This window comes from Neofelis nebulosa, chromosome 6 (assembly GCF_028018385.1).
Source record: "Neofelis nebulosa isolate mNeoNeb1 chromosome 6, mNeoNeb1.pri, whole genome shotgun sequence".
In the NCBI taxonomy this organism is placed as follows: Eukaryota; Metazoa; Chordata; class Mammalia; order Carnivora; family Felidae; genus Neofelis; species Neofelis nebulosa.
Window position 1 is genome coordinate 79,183,114 of NC_080787.1, and position 26,708 is coordinate 79,209,821.

Consider the following 26,708-nt stretch of genomic DNA (forward strand, 5'->3'; position numbering starts at 1 on the left):
AAGCTCGCTTAGGATTCATTTCCTCTCAAGAAGTTGTTTCTGGTGATGCTAATATTATGAAGAAATCTGACATTCAGGGAATTTGGGGAGGGGGTTGTCAGGAGCAGCAGAGGCACCGAAGGCAGCTGTGTTTGCTGTGTTCCGGAGACAGCAGCTGCCTGCTTGTCAGCTCCCCTGTGAGCTCGCCGCGGTGCTGTCTTCCACATGGGGTGTTAGGGCCCAGACACCGGGTTCCTCACCATGTGAAAATATCAGACTCTGGAGGCTGACATGCTGGCATTTCCCAAATGGGGAAACGGTGCCAGCTCGTGTTTCTGCAAAGCTCAGATAAGCAACCCCAGGCTTTGAAAATGGACATTATACAAAACACTGCCAGACTGCAGTCTTCTGTTTCTTTCATGTCCTTGGGGATTTGGTGGCCCAGGCTGATTAATTTGGGATGTGGATGAAAAATGTTGCCTTCTGGGCTTTTTCAAGGGTGCTTGGTGACTGCTTGAGAGGAGAGGCCAGAGACACGGTCCTCCAAATCTAACTGTGAAGTTTAAGAACCAAGATGAAATAGCTCGTGAAAACAGAAGCCTCACCCCTGCCCCCTTTTATCTAAAGCCTAAAATGGTGGCGGCTCTGGGAGAGGTTGTCCGGCTTGTCTTTCTGCTTCCCTGGAGAACCTCTGATAGGCTGGCTCTGCTTTTCACTCCTTCTTGTCTCCAGGTGTCTTTCAGCCCTCTACTCCTCTCTTAAAGGACGGCCTTTCCTCTTTCAGGATCTTTGCACATGTGACTTTCATTATGCTTTGGTCTCTATCCATCCCTAAATAGTTCTTTTAGATGAACAGGAATAGTGTAAGGGGGAGAAAAGAAGGAATGGGAAAACTCTTTCTCTGTGGTGGGTAAGGGCTTGAGATTTCTAGATATCTGCCTTTTTGTACAGATATAGCCTGTTTGCTAGTTCCTGGCCAGCCCTGTGAGGGTGGTGGTAATGCTTCTTTCTGACTTGAGAGAGTAGCAGGGAGACCTGCTGGGCCTGTGGGCCTGGGCAGCCACAGATGGGGGTCACTGCTGTGCAGATGTGGACAGCAGCTGACACAGAGGATGGAAAACACTCACTTTTATTTCCTTCATTGTTGTATGTACTTTTGCTATTTTTCTGTTATCCATTTTGACACTAGATGAAGCCTACTGCCTTTCTTTGCTCTGCTTAATACATTGGCTATAATGCCTGATTTCCAATAAAAATGAGATGATCAAACCAGACTTCATACTATTTTGCTTAAAAAATTGGAGAGGTTATTACCATATTTTTGACTTGATGGAATAGTGTGAATCCCATGATGTCCCTATTTCTCATTAAAACTTTTAAAGCATCTAAATGAATGCCTTTTGAGTTATTTTTATTATAATCGTGTTCATTTGTGTAGGGCACACAGATCAATGAACCACATAGTGAATTGGATAAGAATTGGCTGACAGGGGAGTTGGTGATGCTTGAAGAAGAAGTCTAGCTTTTCTATCTCAGACTTGCACTTCTTAGCTTATAATAATAGTGCTGGCTGCTATGTATTGATCTTAACTGGGTCCTGGCTACCCATACTTCATGCAACATCACATGTAATCTGATGAAGTTTTGGGGGGATGGGGGTTCATGGGGTCTGGAGCTGATGACCAAGAAAGAATTCTTGAAGACGTCTTTGGTGCAAAAATGTGACTTTATTAAAGCATGGGGACAGGACCCATGGACAGGAAGAGCTGTACTGGGGTCCTGTTGGGTAACTCATTATATACCCTCAGGTTGGGAGGGGGTCAGGGATAGAGTAAGTCTCTAAGGAATTTTTGGAAGTAAGGTTTCCAGGACATTGAGGGGCTAGCGGTTGCTAGGGAAACACCATTTATTACCATTTAATAAAACCTCAGTCATGAGACCCTTCAGATGTACATGGGGGTTGGTGCATAAGCTTGGGTTATGATTGCCAGCATATGTCTTGGGAGCAGTTGAGATAAAGGAAGCTGGCTTACGGGATCCTGGAGTTTGGGATAATGTTAAGCTAAGGTTCTTTTTTGCCCCTGGCAAAGTGTCATCCTTGAGGCACCTGAGCTCCTAGAGGGTGGTCACTCTGCCAGTCTCAAGGGCTTATCAATGGACGATAGGCAGTAAGGGAATTTAATTTTTCATTTGCTTTAGTTTCCCATATCACCATGGTAAGCACTTATACCCCTTTCCTTTGTTCTTGGGTAGCCAGGAGTGTCCGAGGAATATCACACGTATTCTACCTGTGGTGTGTGTGTGGGTGGGGGTGGGGGGAATGTTACCTTGTGCTTTTCCCCTCTGTCTGCCTCATGCTCCCTCATCATAATCTTTAAAGCAACTGCATGAAGTAGGTACTGTTATCATCATCATATTCCTGATGGGAAAATTGAAGCTTAGATCTTTTTTTTCCCCATTGCTATAAAGGAGGGTTAGAAAACTTTTTCTATAAAATAGCAGAAAGTAAATATTTTAGGCTTTTTGGGCCATGCTATGTCTGTTGCCACTACTCAGCTCTGCTGTTGTAATGCTAGAGAAACCATTAAAAAAATATAAAACGTAACAAGGATGGCTGCTGTGTTCCAGTAAAACTTTATTTAGGGACTCTGATATTTGAATTTGAATTTTCTTACATCACAAAATATTATTTGAAAATTATTTTCAACCATTAAAAAATATAAAAACATTCTTCAGTTGGAGGCTGTACAAAAACAGTTGGTGGGCCAGATTTGCTGACTCCAGTGTAGATGAGAGTTTGCAGGGAGGGAAGGAGGAATGAGTTAGGATGGGCTGGTAGGAAGCACATTCTTACCAGAGGGAATAGCATGTGTGCAGGGACAGAGAGCATGAAGTCTTTGAGGAACTGCAGGAAATACAAGCACAGTTTGGTAGGGTATGAGGCAAGATAAGAGGACACCAAGACCCGAGTCATGACCTTGTAGGAACTTTCAAGGATTTGGGGCTTTGTCCTTAGGGCAATGGGAAGCCATTAAAAGTATTAAGCAAAGGAGTGACAGGGGCTATTTGTTTTTTTACAAAGATTACTGGCTGATAAGTGAAGAGTAGATCACAAAGGGTCAGTAAGAGTAGAAGCAGAAAAACCAGTTAGGCAGCTCAAGAAGGGGACCGGGTGGGTGATGATGGTGTCTTCTAGGGACTGTAGCCAGAACCATTTCCAGGCAATATATAGAATGGTGGTGGAGCAAATATGAAGACCCAGGTCTCCCAGCTTCAAATCTAGTGTCATTTCCTGCATGGTGTGAAATTCTCCACATTCTTTTTTTTTTTTTTAATATATATATATTTTTAATGTTGATTTATTTTTGAGAGAGACAGAGACAGAATGTAAGTGGGTTAGGGGCAGAGAGAGAGGGAGACACAGAATCCGAAGCAGGCTCCAGGCTCTGAGCTGTCAGCACAGAGCCCAAAACGGGGCTTGAACTCAGGAGCTGTGAGATCATGACCTGAGCTGAAGTTGGACGCTTAACCGACTGAGCCACCCTGGAGCCCTTCTCTACATTCTGAAATGGACATGATGTTTATCTGATCTACCATTTATCTCTGAACCCTAGGACTGAAGAGCTACTCTCTCACACAATTCTTTTCCTCTGGAAGAAGTACTCATAAGTGAGGATAGTGTTTCTTATGTTTGAGATGCTAATTTTCATTTCCTGAGGAAATTTATTGAGAGAAATAATCTCTTGTTCAAACGATACAAAGACCAAAGATAATACTGTGGTAATGGTTTTATGTTATTTTTGTGCTGGTGCTAGAAAGGTTACTGAATACTTACTTAAAGGTCAGCTTTTCTTAAAATTTGTGTAGCTTTCTTTCCCAAATGAGAAATGGTACATTCTCATCTGCCTTTGAAAGAATGATTTGTTTGACTGGGTACTCAGTTCTGATACTGGCATGTATCTCTGGATCAGAGCACACCATCCTTTGAACAATATGATGCTGAGGGGTGAGAGTCTATTTCTATGGGGTCCAGGACCGGGGAATGAGGAAGAAAGGAAAAGGGAAAGATGAGACTCATGCCTTGGGGCAGAGGGGTGGTGGTGATTTTGCCTCAGCTTCTCTAGGGGTTGTGTCCTAGAGGCAGCAGTGGGTGATATTGACCCAAGGTGGGTAGGAGAAGGGGAACATCAGAAAGATCTTGGGGGTGAGACCCTGTGGTTATAACTTCTCAGTGAATCTTAGTTTTGGCTGATCTTTCATTCAAATTTTCCCTTATATTACTGCTATTTGTCACTTTGTATTATTTCTTCAATATAAAGCAAGGTCTGTGGGATCTGGGTCTGTATCTCAAACATCTCCTCCCGTCCCATAATGAGTACTGTCTTGTACACAGTAGGTGCTCAGTATTGAATACTGGCTCTGTTGACCTGTCAATTTTGGCATCCATGCTGCACAGTGCAACTTCTTGTCTCAGTGAAGTCAGAGTTTTTAAATCTAAAATCATCACAAAGACACTCAGGACATCCTGAGGACAGGACAAATTTCAGGAGTAAGCAGTAGGAAAGATTCGGGCTTCCACTGAGGATCTTTTCCCATTATGGGACTTTTGGTTGACCACTTCTCTTTTCTCCCCTCCCCCACCCCCAATTTCATTAGACATCAGTTGCTTGTCTTTATTTTTGCATAGCAGGTGCTCAGTATATGTATACTGTGCTAGTTCACTTCTGGTACTGATTTTATTTATTCTCTGTAGGTTCTTTGTGTACTCATGTAGGTGTAGGTAGGTGATGGGGCTGAAGTTGTAAGCTTGGAGACTTTGGTATACTGTCTCCTTCCTTCTCTTCCTTCTTTTATCAGTTATTGAAAGGGGCGCCTGGGTGGCTCAGTCGTTTGAGCGGCCGACTTCGGTCATGATCTTGCGGTCCGTGAGTTCGAGCCCCACGTTGGGCTCTGTGCTGACAGCTCAGAGCCTGGAGCCTGTTTCAGATTCTGTGTCTCCCTCTCACGGACCCTCCCCCATTCATGCTCCGTCTCTGTCTCAAAAATAAATAAACATTAAAAAAATTATCAGTTATTGAAAGTTGGTTATGTGCCAGGCATTGAGTTAAGTTCTGGGAGACAACAACAGAAGACATGGTGTCTGATTTCAAATCCATTCCAATCTAGTAGAGATAAAAGGAAACAATGGCTATTTGGTATGAAGTTTAGGCAGCCAGTAAGGACCTCTCCCTGACCTCATGGATGGGACCTCCCTGAGGCCTTTCCCTTCTGAACTTTTGAATGTAGGTCAAGAGCAATGAGAGTAACTGTGCAGTTGAGGATGAATTAACAGGTTCTACACTTGCCTTTCTCCATTTTTGCAGGGTAGAGATGTCTGCCCAGAGGTTAATTTCTAACAGAACATCCCAGCAATCTGCATCTAATTCTGATTACACCTGGGAATATGAATATTATGAGATTGGACCAGTTTCCTTTGAAGGACTGAAGGCTCATAAATGTAAGTCTTATATAATTCCCCATTGTAAACATAATGTATTTGTCTTAACTTGTGAAGTTCCCAGTGATGAATTTTCCTGAACATTCTTTTTACACAACTCTGTTCCCCCAAACCCCAGAAAGCACCCCCTTCCAAACAGCCTGGTTGCTCAGAGATGGTATTACATGAGGGACAAAGAACTTGAAAGATTCCCTTAATGGAGGAACATGAATCAGTGTCATTCTCAAACTGAGATTCTATTCTATTTTATTTTATATTTTATTTTATTTTATTTTATTTTATTTTATTTTATTTATTGTTTAATTTACATTCAAGTTAGTTAGCATATGGTGCAACAATAATTTCAGGAGTAGATTCCTTAATGCCCCTTATGCATTTAGACCATCCTGCCCACTCCTGAAACCCCTCCAGCAACCCTGTTTGTTCTCTATATTTAAGAGCCTTTTATGTTTTGTCCCCCTCCCTGTGTTTATATTCTTTTTGCTTCCCTTCCTTTATGTTCCTCTGTTTTGTCTTAAAGTCCTTATATGAGTGAAGTCATGTGATATTTGTCTTTCTCTAACTGACTAATTTCACTTAGCATAATACCCTCTAGTTCCATCCATGTAGTTGCAAATGGCAAGATTTCATTCTTTTTGATTGCCTAATAATACTCCAGTGTGTGTGTGTGTGTGTGTGTGTGTGTGTGCGTGCGCGCGCGCGCGCACGCGCGCGCGCGCGTGTGTGTGTATCACATCTTTATCCATTCATCCATCGATGGACATTTGGGCTCTCTCCATACTTTGGCTATTGTGCATAGTGCTGCTATAAACATTGGGGTGCACGTGCCCCTTTGAAACAGCATACCTGTATCCCTTGGATAAATATCTAGTAGTGCAATTGCTGGGTCATAGGGTAGTTCTATTTTTAATTTTTTGAGGAGCCTCCATACTGTTTTCCAGAGTGGCTGCACCAGTTTGCATTCCCCACTAACAGTGCAAGAGGGTTCCCATTTCTCCACATCCTCACCAGCATCTATAGTCTCCTGATTTGTTCATTTTAGCCACTCTGACAGGTGTGAGGTAGTATCTCATTGTGGTTTTGATTTGTGTTTCCCTGATGATGAGTGATGTTGAGCATTTTTTCATGTGTTGGCTGGCCATCTGGATGTCTTCTTTGGAGAAGTGTCAATTCATGTATTTTTCCCATTTCTTCATTGGATTATTTGTTTTTTACGTGTTGAGTTTGATAAGTTCTTTATAGCTTTTGGATCCTACCCCTTTATCTGGTATGTCATTTGCAAATATCTTCTCCCATTCCATAGGTTGCCTTTTAGTTTTGCTGATTGTTTCCTTTGCTGAGCATAAGCTTTTTATTTTGATGAGGTCCCAGTAGTTCATTTTTGCTATTGTTTCCCTTGCCACTGGAGATGTGTTGAGTAAGAAATTGCTGTGGCCGAGGTCAAAGAGGTTTTTGCCTGCTTTCGCCTACAAATTGAGATTCTTTTCAAAGTATTAATGTTTCCAGCTCTCCCAAACTGTGTGAACATTTGGGCCATCAAAAAGTAGTCTGGAACTATTTTGAAGAACCTTCTTTTCTAACACATGGTCAATAGCATCCTTTCATCCCTGCTGTTTTTCTGAGGCTGCAGAGAGCATTCTGTGTGTGTGTTCATAATGACAGACTAGAATCGCCTGTGACAATTCCTAACTCTGTGTGATAGGCATGAATTGTGCTTCATGTGATTGGAGCGATTAATGAGCCAGCACAGAGCAAGGAAATACAATTCTGTGGAAGGTTACTGTCCAACTCCAGTCACACTGCATGCTGACTGGCCAACACAAAGCTTCTTTGTTGGCTAAGAACTGCTGCCAACTCCCGGGTCTTGTTGTGGTGACTCCCTAAATATTCCAGAGATGTTAGGTTGTTTCAGAATGAATATCCATAGCACTATAAAAATTTTAGGTTCTTAACCAGCTCAGTTTCATGGGGCACATTAGGAGCTGTAAGAAAGACTAGAAATGGAGATGCAAATGTGGTAAAGGGAATGCTTTTATTCTGTTAGGATTTCCTGGATGCTGCTATTCTGACCTGTCTTGGTGTTCATGATCCTTCACTTTCACTTGATCCTCCCTTGCAAGGAAGGCTTTTTACTTGTTCTTTTAGCTTTATTGAGGTATACTTGACAAATACAATTATAATATATTTAAAAGGTATATGTGATTTAGTGTACACACACACATTGTGAACGGATTCCATCCATCAAGTTAATTGACACACCCATCACCTCAGATATTTCCCTTTTTATTTATTTATTTTTTGGTGAGAACATTTAAGTTCTACTCTGTTACAAATTTTAATTATGCACTACATGTTGTCAACTATACTGATCTTGTTATATGTTAGATCCTCAGACCTTATCCCTTTTATAACTGAAAGTTTATAACCTTTTATCAGCTTCTCCCTGTTTCCTCCACACCAAGCTCCTGGCAACCACTTTTCTACTCTGTTTCTTTCTCTTTCTTTCTTTCTTTCTTTCTTTTTTAATGTTTATTTATTTTTGAGAGAGACAGACAGACAGAGCGTGAGTGGGGGAGGGGCAGAGAGAGAAGGAGACACAGAATCCAAAGCAGACTCCAGGCTCTGAGCTGTCAGCACACAGCCTGAGCAGGGCTCAAACTCATGAACCACAAGATCATGACCTGAGAGTGAACTGGGATGCTTAACCGACTGAGCTACCCAGGTGCCCCAAGATTTCCTTCTTCTGAAGGACAACTAATATTTTAGTGTGTGTGTGTGTGTGTGTGTGTGTGTGTGTACCTATGTAAGTGATGGACACTTAGGTTTTTTCTATATTTTGACTATTGTGAATAATGCTGCAGTGAACATGGGAATGTAGATATCTCTTCAAGATAATGGTTTCATTTCCTTTGGATATATATCTGGAAGTGAGAAGTCTGAATCATAGGTAGTTTTATTTTTAATTTTTTGAGGAAACTCCATACTATTTATCATAGTGGCCGTACCAGTTTACATTTCCACCAAGAGTGTGCAAGTGTTCCCTTTTCTCCACACTTTCACCAACACTGGTTATCTCTTGTCTTTTTTGATAATAGACATTCAAACAGGGATAAGGCAGTATCTCATTGAGGTTTTGATTTGCATTTCCCTGATGATTAGTGATGTTGAGCACATTTTCATGTACCTATTGGCCATTTGGATGTCTTCGGAAAATATATATTCAGGTCCTTTGCCCACTTTTTAATTGGGTTGCTTTTTGGCATTGAATTGTATGGGTTCCTTATATATTTTAGATATTAACCCCTTATCAGATATTTGGTTTGCAAATATTTTCTCCCATTCTATAGATTACCTTTTCCTTTTGTTGGTGATTTCCTTTGCTGTGCAGAAGCTTTTTAGTTGGATGTAGTCCCACTTATTTAATTTTGCCTTTGTTGCCTTTGCTTTTGGTATCAAATCCTAAAAAATCATTGCCCCGACCAATGTCATGGAGCCTGCCCCCAATGTTCATGACCATTGTTTTGAACTCTCTATTGGGTAAATCTCTTATTTCCATTTCATTAAGATCTGTTTTTGGACATTCATCTTGTTCATTAGTTTGGAACATATTCTTTTTCTTCATTTTTCTTGACTCTCTGGGCTTGTTTCTGTGCATTAGATAAAACAGCTACCTACCCCAGTTGTGAATCGTCTTGGGTGGGAGATCAACTAAGCTCCTAGTTGCCTCTCAAACGTTTATGATTGTCAAAGCAAACTTCTTTGTTCTTAGGCTCCTAGTAGTTGAGGGCATGTCAAGACTTGCCTGTGTCCTCAAGGGAAAAATCGTGATCAGCACCTACATGTAGCCTGATTAGGAGCCAGATCCTTAGGCAGCAGCTGGGAAAGTATGCAATTAAACCCCTCCCAGGGAGAAATTGGGAGATAGAAGTTTTGTAACAGGGGCACAGGGGTGTAAGAGCACCTGGCTCTGGGAGGGCCTGAGTAGACCAGGTTTGGCCACTTGCAGCTGACAAAATCCAAAGGCAGAGAAATGAGTGATAGTAAAACAAGAAAGCAGTTATATCAGTGAGGCCATCATCAGGAAGACAGCTGACTAGCATCTCAAAGACTGTCTCCAAAGTGCTGAAAATACTTCCAGGTTTATATAAGAAAAATGGGGGACAAATGTGGGCAGTAGAGTCAGGTTATCATTGGTTTGGAGTCAATCATGGGCAGGCTTTTGCTGGCTCAGGGAAGTCCTTATTGCAGGATGGAGTAGTTTCGGTTTCCATCAGGGGATGCTTTGCCCCAGGATCTTTTGCCTGAATTAAGAGAAAAGCTGGAAAGAAATACTTAATTAATTAGAAAGTTGGAGGTCAAAATGGACATAGGGAAAGTCCTCTTTCAGTTTTTGCCTGTTTCCTCTCTTCTAGACCAAGTGCATAGCTGCGAAAGTGCTCCTGTGCTTGTTAAGAACTGCTTCTTTGTTCACTATAGTCCTGTGGGACTCCTGAATGTGGACACCATTGGTATCAGAGCCAGGTGACTGGGGACCTGTGCCTCGGGCTGTAGCCACAAAAGCTAGGATGTGAGACTTGTATACAAGCTCTTTCCAGGGAGATACTAGTGACTTGGTTTTATTACTGGAGCAGGCTGGAGGGAGAAGGCAGGGGAGGTGTTTGGCCAGCTTCCTTGCCCTCTGGAGAAGATGGCGGTGGGCACCACTAGATGTGTGCTAAATTAGAAGCTTGGCCCTGCATACATCTTTTAAAGTATGCAGACAAACCCCTTTCAGGGAAAGAATGGGAAATGGGCGTTTTTGTCTGCTTCCTCTGCATTGAGCCTCGGGGAGGTGGCTGTGGTGAAGGCTTGCAAGCCCAGGAATTACTGCTTCTTTGCTGTAGTCTGTGGGTTCTCATGGATATCAGCCCTGTTGGCTGTCAGAGCTAGACATTTTAGGGGTGCATTTCTGTAGCGGGAGTCTTAAAAGTGGGGCTCTAGATATCCTGTCCAAACTCTTCCCTTCTTAGGGAGAAGCTGGAAGTTGGGGGTTTCCTTCCAACTGTGTGTAGCTGTGTGTGTGTGGGGGGTTATGGCAAGATTGTGTTTCAGCCTTTTCTACCCATTTTCATGTATGTATTTTCCTCATTTGCCTCAGGTGTAGGAGTGGGTTAGTTTCCAGATGTCTTTCAGAGGGAACACCTCCATATGTAGCTGTATATTCAGTGTGTTCATGGAAGGAGGGGAGCTCAGGAGCCTCCTAAATCTCTATCCTGGTCAGCTGCCCCCTCCAGCTGAACTAGCCCATGTCCACACTTCCCTGCTGCAGGAAGGAGTGCAAGACCCCAGGCTTCATGAGTGAGTCCCTGGGGCCTGGAAACCACTGGTGGCTGGTGGCTGTGGCAGGGGTTCCAGTGGGGCAATTAGGGGGCAGTGATCCGTGGCTCCCACATTCCTGTCTCCACCAGTGGGGCTGCAAAGAGCTTCAGAGTAACTCATTTACTCAATCAAGGCCTTTCTGTATTTGTTCCTTGAAAAGTCATTAACTGAACCATATATCCTTCATCCCTAAAGTGAATAGTGATAATTAAATGCTTTCACTCCTTCCTTTTGTGCTGTCTACTCAGTATTTCTTTGTGAAAATTTCAAAAAGTGCATGAAATCCATTAGGATATGCTGTCATTGATTACCTGGTGGAAGGCTGTTGCTATAAGGGTATGAAATCATCCCCCTGTATTTATTTTAATTCTTTAATCTATTACTTTTCTGGGACAATCTTTAGGTAAGGCTACTTGTTTGTTAAGAATTTTAGTGGAAATCAAAATGACGGGGCAAACTGCCATATATTTCCCTACAATATATGCTTTTACAGCCTGGTGGCACAAATTGTATTTTTCTGTCTGTTTTCTCCTATCTCTTTTCCTTAGTTTAAGGGGCCAAGAAGAGAGGCCTGCTGCTATTATTTTGGTTGGTACATTTCTAGAGACAATTGAAAATCTTTTTTGAGGGTATTACATTCTAAAAGTGATTATAGCTGGCAGGAATTCTTGCACAATGTAGTCAGAGGTGTGACACATTACATACTTACTTTACCTACTATACTATTAATAAGAAGTGCTTTTGTTAGTTTTAACATTCACATCAGGAAAAAACCACAATGCCTGGGTGAGTTCTTACTGTTCTGATATGAGAGATCTGATCAAAGTGGGGGTCTTTAGCTTCAGCAACCTGACAATATCTGAGACACCTAGAGAAGAATAAGAGACAAACAAAAAACACAGCCATATAGGAAAATAGACAAGATTAAGCCACCTATCGTCCTGTGTATTTTGGTATACTCTCTTCCATTTTAATATGCCGTGGTTCTGACCTTCAAGTGTGTCTCCTTCTTTTGCAGAGCAAAATTCAAAGCCATTTAGGTGCAGTTTCAGAAAAATGGAAGCAAGACCTTTCAAGGGAAAGCATTTATTGAGGATATGAATGACTGTGACGATACCTGTAACGGATCATACTCTGCAATAGTAGCTCCATCTTTAGTTAGACTAGGTTCTTCTACCTGCTGAAATAAAGATTCCTACCTTCAAAGGGTCTTTCATCTGAGAGACAATCTCTGATGGTTATTGTGAATTCTCCTTTTGCCCTCAGTTTTGCATCTGGTATTAAACCTTGAAATGTATCAGAAGTGGACCTATGTCTGACATATATTTGTTACCAGCAGAATGGACATTCACTCATTTACTCTTTCTTTCAGCAAATATTTATTGAGCACTGGTTATATGCAGCACTGTTTTAAGCATTAGAGGTACAACTGTGAACAGAAAAGACAAAAATACCTCATCTTATAGATCTTGCTGTCTAGTGAGAGAGACAGGTAATAAATAAGTGACATAAACAAACCATGCCAGATGGTGATAGAAAAAAATAATAAATTAGAGAAAGGAGATGTCGGGTATGGAGGTGCAATCATATGTAGACCAGCCATGGAAGGCCTTATTGAGAAGGAGAAATTTGAGAAAAGACCTGAAGGGAGTGAGAGGTTGAATTATAAGGTATCTGGGGAAGAACATTCCAGAAAATTCTCCATAGCAAGAATGAAATGGAACATGAGAGGAACAACAAGGAGACCAGCATGGTGCCAGGGGAGTGATTAAGAGGCAGAGCGGCAAGAGAAGTCAGGCAACAGAGAAAAGGAAAGAGGTAGAAGAGCCTCTGATGTCATGCTAAGGACTTAGGCTTTTTCTGAGGTGCAATTTGGAGAAGAGGAGTAGAATCTGTCTTAGGTTTTACTAAGACCACTCTGAAGCTGGGGAAGGAAGAGGATGAGACTGGAAGCAGAATGCCATTCAGGGGAGCTATTTCAATAGTCCAGCTGTTGATGGTGGCTGGGCCATGGTGGGGACAGTGGAGTGGTGAGAGGTGCATAAATTGTGGATATTTCTTAAAGATAGACCTGATAGGATTTGTCAATGGACTGGCCATAGAGCAAAATAGAAAGTGAAGAGCCAAGGTTGGTTTGAAGTTTCGTGATCTAATTGGCAGGATGAATTGCTGTTAATTGAGATGGAGAAGATGTGGGAGAAGTAGGGACATGAGGAGCTCAGCTTTGGACTTGTTAAATTGAGACCTGTCAGACATCCAATAGGAGATGGTGGGGGAGGTGCTATGAAGGTATGAATTTGAGAGTCACAGCATATAAATGGTACTCAGAGTTAAGAGGCTGGATGAGTGAGTATAGATAGAAAACTGAAGAGGTATAAGGAATGAGCCCTGTGGCATGCTAACATTTGAAAGTTGGAGATGTTGGGAGGAAAATAGCAGAGGAGGCTAAATGGAACATACAGAAAGGTAGGAAGAAAACAGGGCAGGTGTGTTTCCTGAAAGCCAAATTAAGAAAGAGTTTCAAGAGGGGCGCCTGGGTGGCTCAGTCGGTAAGCGTCTGACTTCAGCTCAGGCTCAGGTCATGATCTCGTGATTTGTGAGTTCTGGCCCTGCTTCGGGCTCTGTGCTGACAGATCAGAGACTAGAGCCTGCTTCGGATTCTGTGTTTCCCTCTCTTTCTGCTCCTCCCCCACTCACACTCTGTCTCTCTCTCACAAATAAATAAACATTTAAAAATTTTTAAAAAAAAGTTTCAAGTTGGGGGCACCTGGGTGTCTCAATTGGTTAAGCATCTAACTCTTGGTTTCAGCTTGGGTCATGATCTCATGGTTCGTGGGATCAAACCCCACATTGGGCTTTGTACTGATGGTGCAGAGCCTGCTTGGGATTCTGTCTCCCTCTCTCTCTGCCCCTCCCCACTTGCTCTCCATCTCTCAAAAGAAAAGAAGAGAAAAGAAAAGAAAGAAAGAGCTTCAAGGATGAGACGGTGGTTTGTGTCAAATGATGCTTCTAGGTCAAGTAAATTGAGGGCTGTGATTTGACTGTTGGATTTATAACGTAGAAGTTATTGGCAATGATTTTAAAGCAGTCTTAGCGGAGTGGGTGGGAGTGAAAGGCTGATGGAATTGGTTCAAGAAAAAAAAAAGAGAGGAGAAGAACTGGAAATTGTATGTACAGACAAATCTCTTAAGAATTTTGCTATAAAAAAGCAAAATATAAATATTTTGCTATTTCTCTCAAATAGGACATTTAGGAAGGCCCTGGATAGGTAAGACAGAAACAAAGCCTCTGAGTCAGTAGGCTCCTAGGACCCATTTAAGTGGACCATTTGAGCTGTTGTGTCAAGCAACAACTGAAGGAGCATCCTCTTATTCTGAGCCATCAGTGGAGGCCATATTCCATGCTTTTTTTCAATGCCAGCTTGCAGATAATGCCAGCCACATGCATGGATGAGTTAGCAAGAAGCCAGGTCATCAAGATGAGAAGCAGAGCTAGAGCTTGTGAATGCTTAGGCCACAACTTGTCATTGGGAGCACAAAGCAAGTTGTGGAACACCACTGTGGACTCCTTTCCAGGAATTCCCAACAGAAAATTGACCCTAATGCATTAAAGCCAGAAGCAGCGTGAGGACAGTGCTGGCTCTCATATCCTGAACCCTCTCTTTCAAGTTAAGTATGAATCCTTGTTTTTCATACAACCATGAGTTGGAAAGGTCACAGTTTATTCTTAGGTGGTGGGAGGAGGGTATTGGGATGGGGTAGTTGTTCTAGTCCTACCCGGGAGTAGAAAAGATAATCATGGAGAAAAATGATCACACCAGTGAAAAACATGTTATCGTCAGCCTTCAGCTCTGTTTCATTCCATTCATTAATGGTCAGGTTGAAGGGAAGTTACTATATTATGACACATTCCATTTAGAATTTCCCTTGGCAATTTTCTCTACCCTTTTACTGTAATGATCTCTAAATAGTTCTGGTTCTAGACAGGACAAAAGTGACTGCTAGGCTCTGTTGAAAACACCCTTGGAAGGCTTCTCTTGGCTTCTTTAACCAACTGGCTGCATTGGAGCTTTACTCTATATAAACCTTTATTTTGAATCCTTTTTAGGAAAGGGTGCTTTGGAGAAGGCCAGAGGCCCTGTTTTCCCTGCCATGCCCATGCCCATGAAACTTGGCATATAAATAAAACTGTAAGAGAGTTTGGATATTCCTAGAATGATATGGGGATCTCTGATGTCCTCTGAAAGGGGCTCAGGGTAAGAAAGTACCGTAGGGTCAAGTCATGTGACAGAGAACAAGGTAAAGGAAAATTAATGGGAATAATTAGAGGAAGCAAAATTCCATTTGAAGGGGAATGTGAATAAACAGAACCATTTAAAGCATATTGTGATAGGAAATGTAGATGGCATGTTACTAAGGAAGTGTTTGGAAATGCTGTTGGATCACTAGGATTCTCAATTTCCAGCCACAGCCCTGCTCCTCCCTAGTCTGCTCCCTCAGGACTTCAAGGGAGGGCCATGACCTTCTCACGTCCCACATTATTGCTGCTTTTTGATCAACTCACTGGGGCACTAGAAGGGCAGAGAGAAGGAACTAGGCTGGGTTGAAGGCACTCCTCCTCCACCTCTGCCCACCCTGGACTAGAGAAGTGAAGTACTTACTGATGGGGATCCAGCCATTGTTTCCAATGTGAAAGCTGTCCTAATGAGAACACCTTCCAATGTGAATCAGCATGACTAGGTTAAACTCTTAACTGAGAATTTCAACATAACTCTGGTGTGACCTTTTAGAATTTGCCTTTGGTATCCAGGCAATTGATGAGGTACAGCATGCTGAACTGTCATTACCTGTACGGTGGTGCTTCATAGGCTGTGCCCCCACAATTGATACATTATTGTTGCATTTGGTTGTACTTGCATACATGTATTTTTTGGTACTTGTCCTTTTGTCTTTTTTAGACTTCATTTCCACTATATTATAAGGCAAAGTCTACAATTTCTATTTCTTTGGCACTCTTAATTCAAGGAAAGATTATATTAGTTTTGTATCCAGAGTGTTGAATAAACATTGTTGAACAAAAGTTAACCTCTCAGCAATCCTATACATGGAATGAAATATGAATTATTCGGAGTAAATTGCTAATCTGATTTCTTCACTTTAGAAAAAGGGTTATACACACATAATTTAATTAGTTTTTTTTAATGTTTATTTATTTTTGAGAGAGAGAGAGAGAGAGAGAGAGAGAGAGACAGAGCTCAAGAGGGGAAGGGCCAGAGAAAGAGGGACACACAGAATCTGAAGCAGGCTCCAGGCTCTGAGCTGTCAGCACAGAGCCCGATGTGGGGCTCAAACTCACGAACTGCGAGATCATGACCTGAGCCGAAGTCGGATGCTTAACTGACTGAGCCACCCAGGCGCCCCCACATAATTTAATTAGAATGATGGTTTACATTTAAACACATTTAATGTATAAGTGCCAACCATTTATTTAAAAATTTTTTTGTTTATTTTTGAGAGAGAGAGACAGAGTGTGAGCAGTGGAGGGGCAGAGAGAGAAGGTGACACAGAATCCAAAGCAGGCTCCAGGCTCTGATTGTCAGCACAGAGCCCAACGTGGGACTCAAACTCACAGACTGTGAGATCATGACCTGCGCCAAAATCAGACGCTTAACCCACTGAGCCACTCAGGCACCCCCCTCAATCATTTATTTAAAAAAATATTTCTAGGGGCGCCTGGGTGGCGCAGTCGGTTAAGCGTCCGACTTCAGCCAGGTCACGATCTCGCGGTCCGTGAGTTCGAGCCCCGCGTCGGGCTCTGGGCTGATGGCTCGGAGCCTGGAGCCTGTTTCCGATTCTGTGTCTCCCTCTCTCTCTGCCCCTCTCCCGTTCATGCTCTGCCTCTCTCTGTCCCAAAAATAAAAAAAAAATTAAAAAAAAAATATTTCTAAGCATCCTTACCATAATCTCACGTAGGTAAACTTCTTAGAATAGATCAGAAAATGAAAAATAACAACTCTGGTGCTTCCCCCAGATTTGAGACTCTATTATGTGTATGTCGGTTTGTGTAGACAATCCAGTCTTATCCTTGTTCCAAAGATACTTGTGACTATTACCCAAGATAGGATCAAGCAAGGGCCCACTGTATAGAAGCACAAATGTCACAGGGTTCAAAGGAGGGAGAAAACACATCAGTTAGGGAAGTTAGTCCAGACTTTGTGAAGGGGATGATGTAAGGAATGGGCCTTAAAGGATGGATACACTTTCATTAGCTCTATGTTGGGGAAAGTTGCTCCAGCCAGGTGATGGTAAGAGCTCCTGAAAAGGTGTGTGTCTTCAGAAGTTATGGCTAAGAGTTAAGGTAAATACAGGGACACAATGTTCCCTAGTCTAATTGGAAACATGGGGTTTAAAGTAGGGGTAAATGAAAAAATTGATGATAATTTTAACAATAATAGCTGACAAATATGGGGTACCTTTTTCTCAGATGTCAGATACCATATAAAGTGCTCTCTCTATACATGGAATCTCTTTTAATTTGGAAAAGGTCAGATCCATTTTTGCCAAAGAGTTTTTTATAAAAGGGAAATATTATCAGAGCTGTTGTAAAGTAGATTCTTACAGAGATGAGGCAGAAGGAAAGGTAGAAGACAGGGAGAGCAATTGGGAGGCAATTCGTATGTTCTCCTCAAGAAGTAATAAGCACTTGAATTATTCCAACATGAATGTAAGTGAAAATACAAAATGGGTTGGTTTGAATCAGAATTCATTTTAAATTTCATATTGCAGTCTCTGCTAAAAACAATATTTTCTAACTCAGGACACTTTAGTGGAATCATAAGGACCTAGATGGTTTACCTTCTGGCCTGGATTCCTTCACTAAGATATGGAAACCAAGAGTCAGTAAGGCCAAAGTCTCTTAGTGTTATCTGAGACAGAAACCCAGGGGCATGTGGACTCTTCCCTCTCCCTCATTCTCTGTACCTTATTTGTCCCCAGTTGACTAATGGGTCAAGATTGTCTTATCAGATTGTTGACTTCCTCTCTTATTTCATGTACCAGAAAGCTCAGTTTCCTCAAATGGTCAAGTTTTAAGCTGCTGTGAAATACTAATCCCAGTATTAACTGTTTACAGATTCCATTGTGATTGGATTTTGGGTTGGTCTTGCTGTCTTCGTGATTTTCATGTTTTTTGTGCTGACTTTGCTGACCAAGACGGGAGCTCCACACCAAGAGTAAGTTTGGGCCATTCCTAAATGTCACTAAGCCCCATGGGGAACTAAATAGATGGATGTGATATCTGGGGCTGGGGTTGCTTCCAGTGGTGGAAAAAAAGAGGCTAGTTGTGGATTTGCTGCCTGAACTCAGTTGCCTTTGGGTGAGACCCATCTTCCTCCTGGCACTTTGCCTCCTGCCTCTGAGGTTTTCAAGTGGACCCTTGTGAACCTAGGTTTCATGGTCCTTTCTTAAAGCCTTAAAGCTGCTTCCAGGCCTGATTTTTATTTTGAAATATTTACTAATTAGGATGTATTTTCTCCTTACTCCCAAAAGAATTTCGATGTCTCGCGAGACCAAAAACAGTGAGAAAGAAAGAAAGAAAGAAAGAAAGAAAGAAAGAAAGAAAGAAAGAAAAAGAAAACAGCAAAATCAGATGAAAACCCGTTTTAAAAGCATATCATAGAGCACAGAAATAGTTATTACGGGGTACTTAAATGAATTAATTATTGACAATAAACAGAGTTCAACACTGAGCTTCCTTGAAACTAGGATAAAAAGAGAAACCCTAAGGACTATGTAATTCTCATGGCAGGATAAAGAACATTTGAGTTGGGCTTTGGATTTATGGAGGAAATTATGACACGGTGGTTAAAGAACACTGAGTAACATCAGAAGGTATTTTCTCAGTTATAGATTGCAAAAAACTCAGAAATGTTTTAGAGGATTTTTGTTGTCCCAACTCTTCAAACAAAAGGAAAAATAACATGTTGAATCCCTTTTTAGTTAGTCCCAGCCAGCAGAAATAGCACACTCAAATTAGGTAATTAGATGTGCTTTTGATGAAGGGACTATCCACAGGTTGTGGCCAGATGGGAGGATAACCCTACAGGATATTACAGGACCTCACTCCAGGCTAGCAACAGTGAGGAGTAGTTTCCACCCTAGATCTGAAGGGGACCCAGGAGTCCTGTGGCCAAAAGGAGCCGTGACTTTGAGTTGAGGGACACAACTAGCCCATGTGACCTCTCAGGGAGGGAGCCTCAAATTAAGTACCAAGACCCTATTTTCCTCTCTCCTTCCCACCTCGCACCAGATCTCCATTGGATGATCACAGTAGCACAACCAGCAGCCAGTCTCCATCAGAGGTCAGCTTTCTAGGGCACAGAGCACAGAGCAGCATGGGGAATGATGGAGAGCCACCTGGGAGAATAAATTGAAGAAATTTAGCACAAGTCTGAACATTTCACATTTGGTAGCTCACTTCATCCTCATAGCCTGGTAACAGGATTCTCATTGTTATATTTCATTACACACTCTCCAACGTCTGTTCACTCTTCCGCCTGCACTTGCACTGTAACAAATGCCTGGCTAAAGAGAACAGTTCTGCCCTTCACTTAGCTATTTTCAGACATTAAGGTGTAGAAAAAAATTAAACAGTTTTTAAATGAAAGGAAAATACCATTTTATTGAAGCATATGGAGACATATGGTTGAAAATCTCTTTAACAGCCATTAAAAAGCCACTAAAAAGACATGGACCTTTGGGGTGCTAGGGTGGCTCAGTTGGTTAAGAGTCTGATTCTTGATCTTAGCTTGGATCTTGATCTCAGGGTCGTGAGTTCAGGCTCCATGTTGGGCTCTGTGTTGGGCATGAAGCCTACTTAAAAAAATTAAATAAAAAGACCTGGATCTTTGCTTTCTTCCATGTCCTTATAAAAATCTGTACATGCCTTTGCTTCTATTATATTGGTCCAAGGAATTTGAAGATATAGTGCAGGTTGCAACAGTAGTAAGAAAAGCTGAGGATTAATTCAGATTAGAGAACATCTCATAGAGTGGTCAGGGAATAACAACGCTATTATCTTCCTTTTCTTCAGAGGGACAGATAGATTTTTGAAGGACTATTGGGATGTGTTTGTTTAATATAGGATGCAGGTGATCTTTATGGTTGAGAACACCCTAACCCTGAATAAAACGTGACTTCATGTAATGATTAATTTTATGTGTCAAGGCCATGATACCTAGATATTTGGTCAAATGTTATTCTAAGTGGTGTGTGTTTAATGAGATAACATTTTATCCCATTTTTTTAAATGAGTTAACATTTAAGTCCATAAACTCTGAGCAAAGCAGATCATCCTCCATAAAATTAGTGGCTTCATCAAATCATTGGAAGGCCTTCCTTGAAAGAGAATGACCTCCTTCAAGCAGAAAGAAATTCTGGCAGAAGGCTGCCTTCTGACTCAAACTGTAACTTCCCTGGGGCTCCAGCCTGTCAGCCTACCCTTCACATTTTAGACTTGCTAAAGTCACAGTCACATGAACCACAGTCACATGAACCAATTCCTTAAAATAAATCGGTCTCTCTCTCAGTAGTTGGATCGGCAGACAGACAGAATACATCTCTCTCTCTCAGTAGTTAGGCACACACACACACACACACACACACACACACACACACACACACGCACGTGCCTGTTGTTTTTCTTTCTTTGGAGTCCTGGCTGATACATTTCCTTAATATGTCGTGGTGACCCTGGGTAGCTGAGACTTGGATTTCCAATCTTTCAGTTGGCAGTTCAGTCCTATTGCTACATGGTTTTTCTTTTGATGGTGGTTCTGGATAATCTCAATCAAAGAACAAGGGTCATTGTAACTCTATGCTTTTAATGAGGTTAAGGAGAAAGTCTAACCTACTTTTCCTTTAATAAAATAATGGATCAGCCCTCAGGGCCACATTTGAAATGCTTTTTTGAGTCTGAGGTAGTATAATATCTGGCATTTGGTTGCAGTATATCATAATAGAAAACTGAAAGAAGCAGACATGGGGCAAAAATCCCTAAATTGATCAGTTAAAAAAGCTTTTAGATCTTAGTAATTTTGACATTTATCTGGCAGAAATCTTCTCTAAAGGAGACATTATTTTTTCCACCCAGTCAACTTTAATATAAAACAACCAATTTAGGGGCGCCTGGGTGGCGCAGTCGGTTAAGCGTCCGACTTCAGCCAGGTCACGATCTCGCGGTCCGTGAGTTCGAGCCCCGCGTCAGGCTCTGGGCTGATGGCTCGGAGCCTGGAGCCTGTTTCCGATTCTGTGTCTCCCTCTCTCTCTGCCCCTCCCCCGTTCATGCTCTCTCTCTGTCCCAAAAATAAAAAAAAAAATTAAAAAAAAAAACAAAAAAAAAACGTTGAAAAAAAAAAAAACAACCAATTTAAGCTTGCCTGTGTGATAATTAGGCATGGAGGAAAGAATGATAAATCATTGAAAATAATAAGAGCTTTTTTTTTTTTTAATGTTTACCATATGCTGGGGTCTACGAATCACTTTATATGTATAATTTCACTAAGTCCTCACAGGAAGATGAAGTAAATCCTGTAAGTGTTCCAACTGTACAGATGAGAGAAATGGATCATTTGTCTGAGGTCTCACAGGTAAAAACAACTCTTGGCCCTGGCCTCAAACTAAAGCCTCTTTGACTCTGAAGCTCCTGTTACTAACCACTACATTAAATGATCTCATATCTGTAATTTTTAATCTCTTCCTTCTATTGAACCAAAGATACTAGCAATCAGATTTGCTTTCTTCTAGCACATACTGGGCTATGCATGGGCTTTAGAGTCAAACAGTTCCAGATTTACCTACTGAGACTTTGCACTGAATTCTTAACCTCTTTTTGCTTGAGGTTCCTCATTTGTACAAATAAAATAATATCTGTCTCCTAGCATTATTGTAAAGATTAAATGAGCTAATGCCTATGGAACTTCTGGATTCACAGTGGTACTCAGTGACTCTTACTCCATCCCTGGGGTGCTGGTAGAGGTCCTGCTGAGAGCTGGGAGTCTAAGTGAACAGTAGGAGGCGGAAGAAAAAGAAACCCATCCTCCCATGGGACATCCAGGCCCTAAGCATTCATGTTTTATTTGCACTTGCCAATATTCCACTCCAGCCTCACTTTGAGTATGTCTCTCAAACAGTGAGATGATTTTAGAAAGGAGACTAAGTAGAGAATCTTGGTGTTGGGTTGGAAGGACTGACATGTCTGAATTCTGACTGCTTTATATAGCAGGCTCTCTGGATAATTGGTCACAGAGAACAGTTATTTCCTCAAGTAGGTATCAGGCAGCATCCTTTTGGAATATGACTCTGTCACTCTGGGTAAGATACCTGATCTTATCCAAAGGATACAAAAATGCTGATTTGAAAGGGCACATTCACTCCAATGTTTATAGCAGCCTATCAACAATAGCCAACTTAGGGAAAGAGCCCACATGTCCATCAACTGATGAATGAATAAAGAAGATGTGGTGTATATATGTATTGGAATACTACGTGGCGATCAAAAAGAATGACATCTTGCCATTTGCAACAACATGGGTGGAACTAGAGTGTATTATGCTAAGTGAAATAAGTCAGTCAGAGGAAGACAAATATCATGTGATTTCACTCATATGTGGGATTTAAGAAACAAAACAGATGAACATAGGGGAAGGAAAGGAAAAATAAAATAAGATAAAAACAGAGAGGGAGGCAAACCATAAGAGACTCTTAAATACAGAGAACAAACTGAGGGCTGCTGGAGGGGATGTGGGTGGGGGCATGGGCTAAATGGATGATGGACATTAAGGAAGGCACAGGATGTTATATGTGAGTGTTGAATCACTAAATTCTACTCCTGAAACCAATACTATACTGTATGTTAACCAACTTGAATCTAAATAAAAAACAACAAGAACAAGAACAACAGCAACAAAGGTACCTGATCAAGTCTGCGAGCTCATAATGCACTAGTGCTGAGTCTACTGCTTAATTCTATCTTTTTCTCCGTGGAGGTGTTTCAGGGAAGGGTCTCATTATTGCTGGCACATGCAAAGAATATGTGCCTCTCTGAAAGTAGAGAGACACAAAGACGGCAGATACCACAACCCGCGGCTCTACTGCTTGTGCCATGCCCACAACAGACATCACTAATCGGCGGTGCTATCTACCTGCATAGCCAAGACTTAGCCTCAGAATTGTTTTCAAAACACTATTTTAGGCATCCATCAGGAATCGATCACAATTTAGCCGAGAGAGTATATGTAATTGCCATCCCTGGCTGGACCTTCACTTAACAATGTTCGATGGTAGGAGTTGAGATCCATTCACTACACTGAGCCAATGACATCACAATAAAATGGGCAAGTTTCTTCCCCCTGAAGACTTCAAACTGGGATCATATTGGCCTAAGAACTTCAATTCTGGAGTCACTGACCTTTCAATGGCTTTTGTGAAGAGAGGGATCGTGTAATAACCAGATGAGTTTATGAGACAGTAACGAACAACTCCTCAAATCTTAGTATGACACAACACAAGTTTATTTCTTACTCAAGCTACATGTTTGCTGTGGGTGGACAGAAGCTTCTCCTCTTATGTCTGCACTGTCTCCAACACTCAGCCTTCTGGGTTACTGTAAGGGGGAGAGCACCTGTGGAGGTCTCACACCTGCCCTTCCGTTCTTCAGCCAGGAAGTGGCACACATCCCTTCCTCTCCCAGCTCATTGGCCAGAACTAGCCACACCCCCTGACTGCCCAGGCTGAGAAGGGTAATCTGTGTGCCCAGAAGAAGAGAACCAGATACTGGTGAAAGCTAGTAAAGTATACTGCAGAGGGAAAAAGACTATTATAAAGCTGACATCACCTTTCCTAAAAGCTTTTAGGCCCAAGAAACAGCTTTAATGGGGATTATTTTCCTCCTGGAATATTCGCTATTGTGTGTGTAGGGAAAAAACCCTCTTACCTGGATCCTTTATGGACAATGAAGATAAAAGAACCATTTCCCCCTGCTTTCTTAGCTAAGGAGCCATTTACTCTGGCTGTCTTGTGAAAGCATTATAGCCCCATTATCATAAATCTGCCAGAGAGAGAGCAACAGGAAAGCCTTGGATCACATTTTTATGTTTAATGTTTTGAACTTCCCCCCCAAAACTATCAAACTCCAGATATCATATGTCTCAAATACCCTCCTTTTGTAGCCTTGGCTAAGTGCATCTTGTCCGAGTGGGGATGTACCTTTAGGCCTGAGTGCAGAATTGCTCATGACCTTATAAAAATGGAAATTACATTTTACTTTGAGTTGCAATCTACCTGAATATGGCACTCACTAAAGGATAGGTATAGTACATCTAAAAGCTAATAGCAAGAAATGTCAGTGCTTAAGGTTTCTGATAATGACCAAGGCCACAGGAACTAGCTGGCAAAGTGCAGACATAGTGAGTGGTTCCTGAAGAAGTGCTGACATTTTGAGAGGTCTACCACTATCAACAGGTAGAAAATATGACTATTTTATGTATCAGATTCAATTTATAACCCCCTTTTCCAGGAGTCACTTTTAATTTCCCATCAGTGAAGCCATGGCTTGCCCAGGACTGCGCTGAGGGTTGTTCTAATGTAGTAAACTCTTCTTACCCCAGAGAGACTGACACCTTCCTGGTAAGTGAGAACTAGCAACTAAAGCCACCAAAGGCACTGCCACAAACAGACAGAAGGGTTGGGTTGCCACCTCTAGGCCTTGTTACATGACATGAAGCTTTTAGCACAGGCTATGGCTCCATAAATATTAGTGGTTATTATTATTTTCTCAGCAGTTGTGGTCACAGAGGTTTAACTCTTAGTAGGTCTTTGTTTAGCCTAACAGATCTCTAAAGGACCACTGGAAATGACTTCTAGAAATACAGGTGCCCACAGGCTGAACTGCCCACCACTTTTCATGAGTAGGGTGGACCTGAAGACAATCGTGGACATACTAAGACTCAGCACACCAGCAGGCACTTCGTTTGCAAAACATTGTGATAAATCTGAAAAATCTCTGGAGGAATAACCCAGAGAATTACAGATGTTTTCCTTCTCCAAATGGAGGTGGGAGGGGTCTGTCCTCCTGACCTGATTTGTCTCTTGGGTCACAGAGGAAGGGTTCGAGAGGTCTACCACTATCAACAATGCTATACACTGGGGGTGGCTAAGCTTTTCATGGGAACCAGGGCTTTGGGCCACCAGCAGATACAGCTGTTCAGTGCGCTCATTGAGGGTCTAATGACTGCAAGGCCCTTTGGGAGATGCAAGGATGAACATAATCCAGCACCACAGTACATAGGAAGAAACGGGCCATACACAAATAGCTCTGACACGAAGCAGGAAGGGATGCATCTTGTAAGAAAAGGTCAGTGAAATACAGCAGGAGCACAGAGAAGGGATAGATTCCTTCTCATTGCAAGATCAGACAGTCTCCCTAGAGGCAGTAACATTTGCATTGGACAGTGAAGAAGGTATTTGACTTTGACAGATAGAGAAGCATGGAAGGGCCCATCAGGAAGAAGGAGCAGTACAAGCCTAAGAGAGGGACAGTCCTGAGTGCGTTTGGTGCCATGTGGCTGGGCCATAGGGTTAGCAAGGGGACTGGTGGGAGAGCACACCAGAATGACCAGCTGATGTAAGGGTGGGGGGGTCTGAGCTATCAGGCAGAGAGTCTGGGGTTCAGTGAAGGTTTGTGAGCAGGGGAGTGTCATGGGAGTAATGACAATCAGTGCAGGTGCCAGAGGACTGCAAGTTAGAGGCTGTCTGTTTGGGTACAGAATATTCCACAGGTACAGAAAATATATGACACATCTCATGGTAAGAAGAAGAAAAAAAAAACAGGAATAAGAACAGTCTGATCAGTCTTTTTATTCTGGCTGGGGGATTTCAGTAATGTTGCAACAAATAGATTAAGTCCCAGTTGTATTTCTTTTATTTTTTTTTTTTATGTTTATTTATTTTTGAGACAGAGCACAAGTCAGGGAGGGACAGAGAGAGAGGGAGACACAGAATCTGAAGCAGGCTCCAGGCTCCAAGCTGTCAGCACGGAGCCCAATGTGGGGCTCGAACTCACTAACCGCCAGACACTTAACCAACTGAGCCATCCAGGTGACCCCCCAATTGCATTTCTTTAAAAAAAATTTTTTTTAATGTTTTATTTATTTTTGAGAGAGACAGAGACAGAATGTGAGTGGGTTAGGGGCAGAGAGAGAGGGGGGCAGAGAGAGAGGGAAACACAGAATCTGAAGCAGGTTCCAGGCTCCAAGCTGTCAGCACAGAACCCGACATGGGGCTCGAACCCAAGAGCTGTGAGATCATGACCTCAGCTGAAATCAGATACTTAACCAACGGAGCCACCCAGGCGCCCCCCCCCCCCGCCCCCACCCCAGCCAATTGCATTTCTTAAAACAAGATGAAAATGAGGAATATAAGTTTTTTTTAAGTTTATTTATTTTGTGTGTGTGTGTGAGAGAGAGAGAGAGAGAGAGAGAGAGCACACAAACGGGGGAAGGGCAGAGAGAGAAGGAGAGAGAATCCCAAGCAGGCTCTGTGTTGACTACATAGGACTCAAACTCACAAACTGTGAGATCATGACTTGAACTGAAACCGGGAGTCAGACACTTACCTGACTGAGCCACTCTGGCATCCTGGAATACAAATTCTTAAAACAAATAAATGAAATAAATGATTACAAGGTTCAATTTCCTCTCAAAATAAACTCTTGTAATTTTTAAAAAGTTAGGATGACACAGGAGGCCTTCTCTTGAGCACAGTAGCTAGATCATCAATTTTATAATGACAAGATCTAGAATGTAACAAAAACAATTTAA

General features: G+C 42.0%; 1 protein-coding gene across 2 annotated transcripts in view; it reads left to right on the plus strand.

Annotated features, from left to right (window-relative positions):
• The window catches only part of MRAP2 (melanocortin 2 receptor accessory protein 2), a 54,006-nt gene that overhangs the window by 17,989 nt on the left and 9,309 nt on the right, over window positions 1-26,708 (plus strand). The window contains exons 2-3 of one of the 2 annotated variants that reach the window (XM_058734618.1): window positions 5,343-5,476; window positions 17,966-18,065. In XM_058734618.1, the coding sequence (XP_058590601.1) occupies window positions 5,350-5,476; window positions 17,966-18,065 (227 nt within the window). In that variant the 5' untranslated portion in view covers window positions 5,343-5,349. Of the gene's footprint in view, window positions 1-5,342; window positions 5,477-17,965; window positions 18,066-26,708 lie in introns of those variants that run through there. The other variant, XM_058734617.1, reaches the window with a different exon arrangement.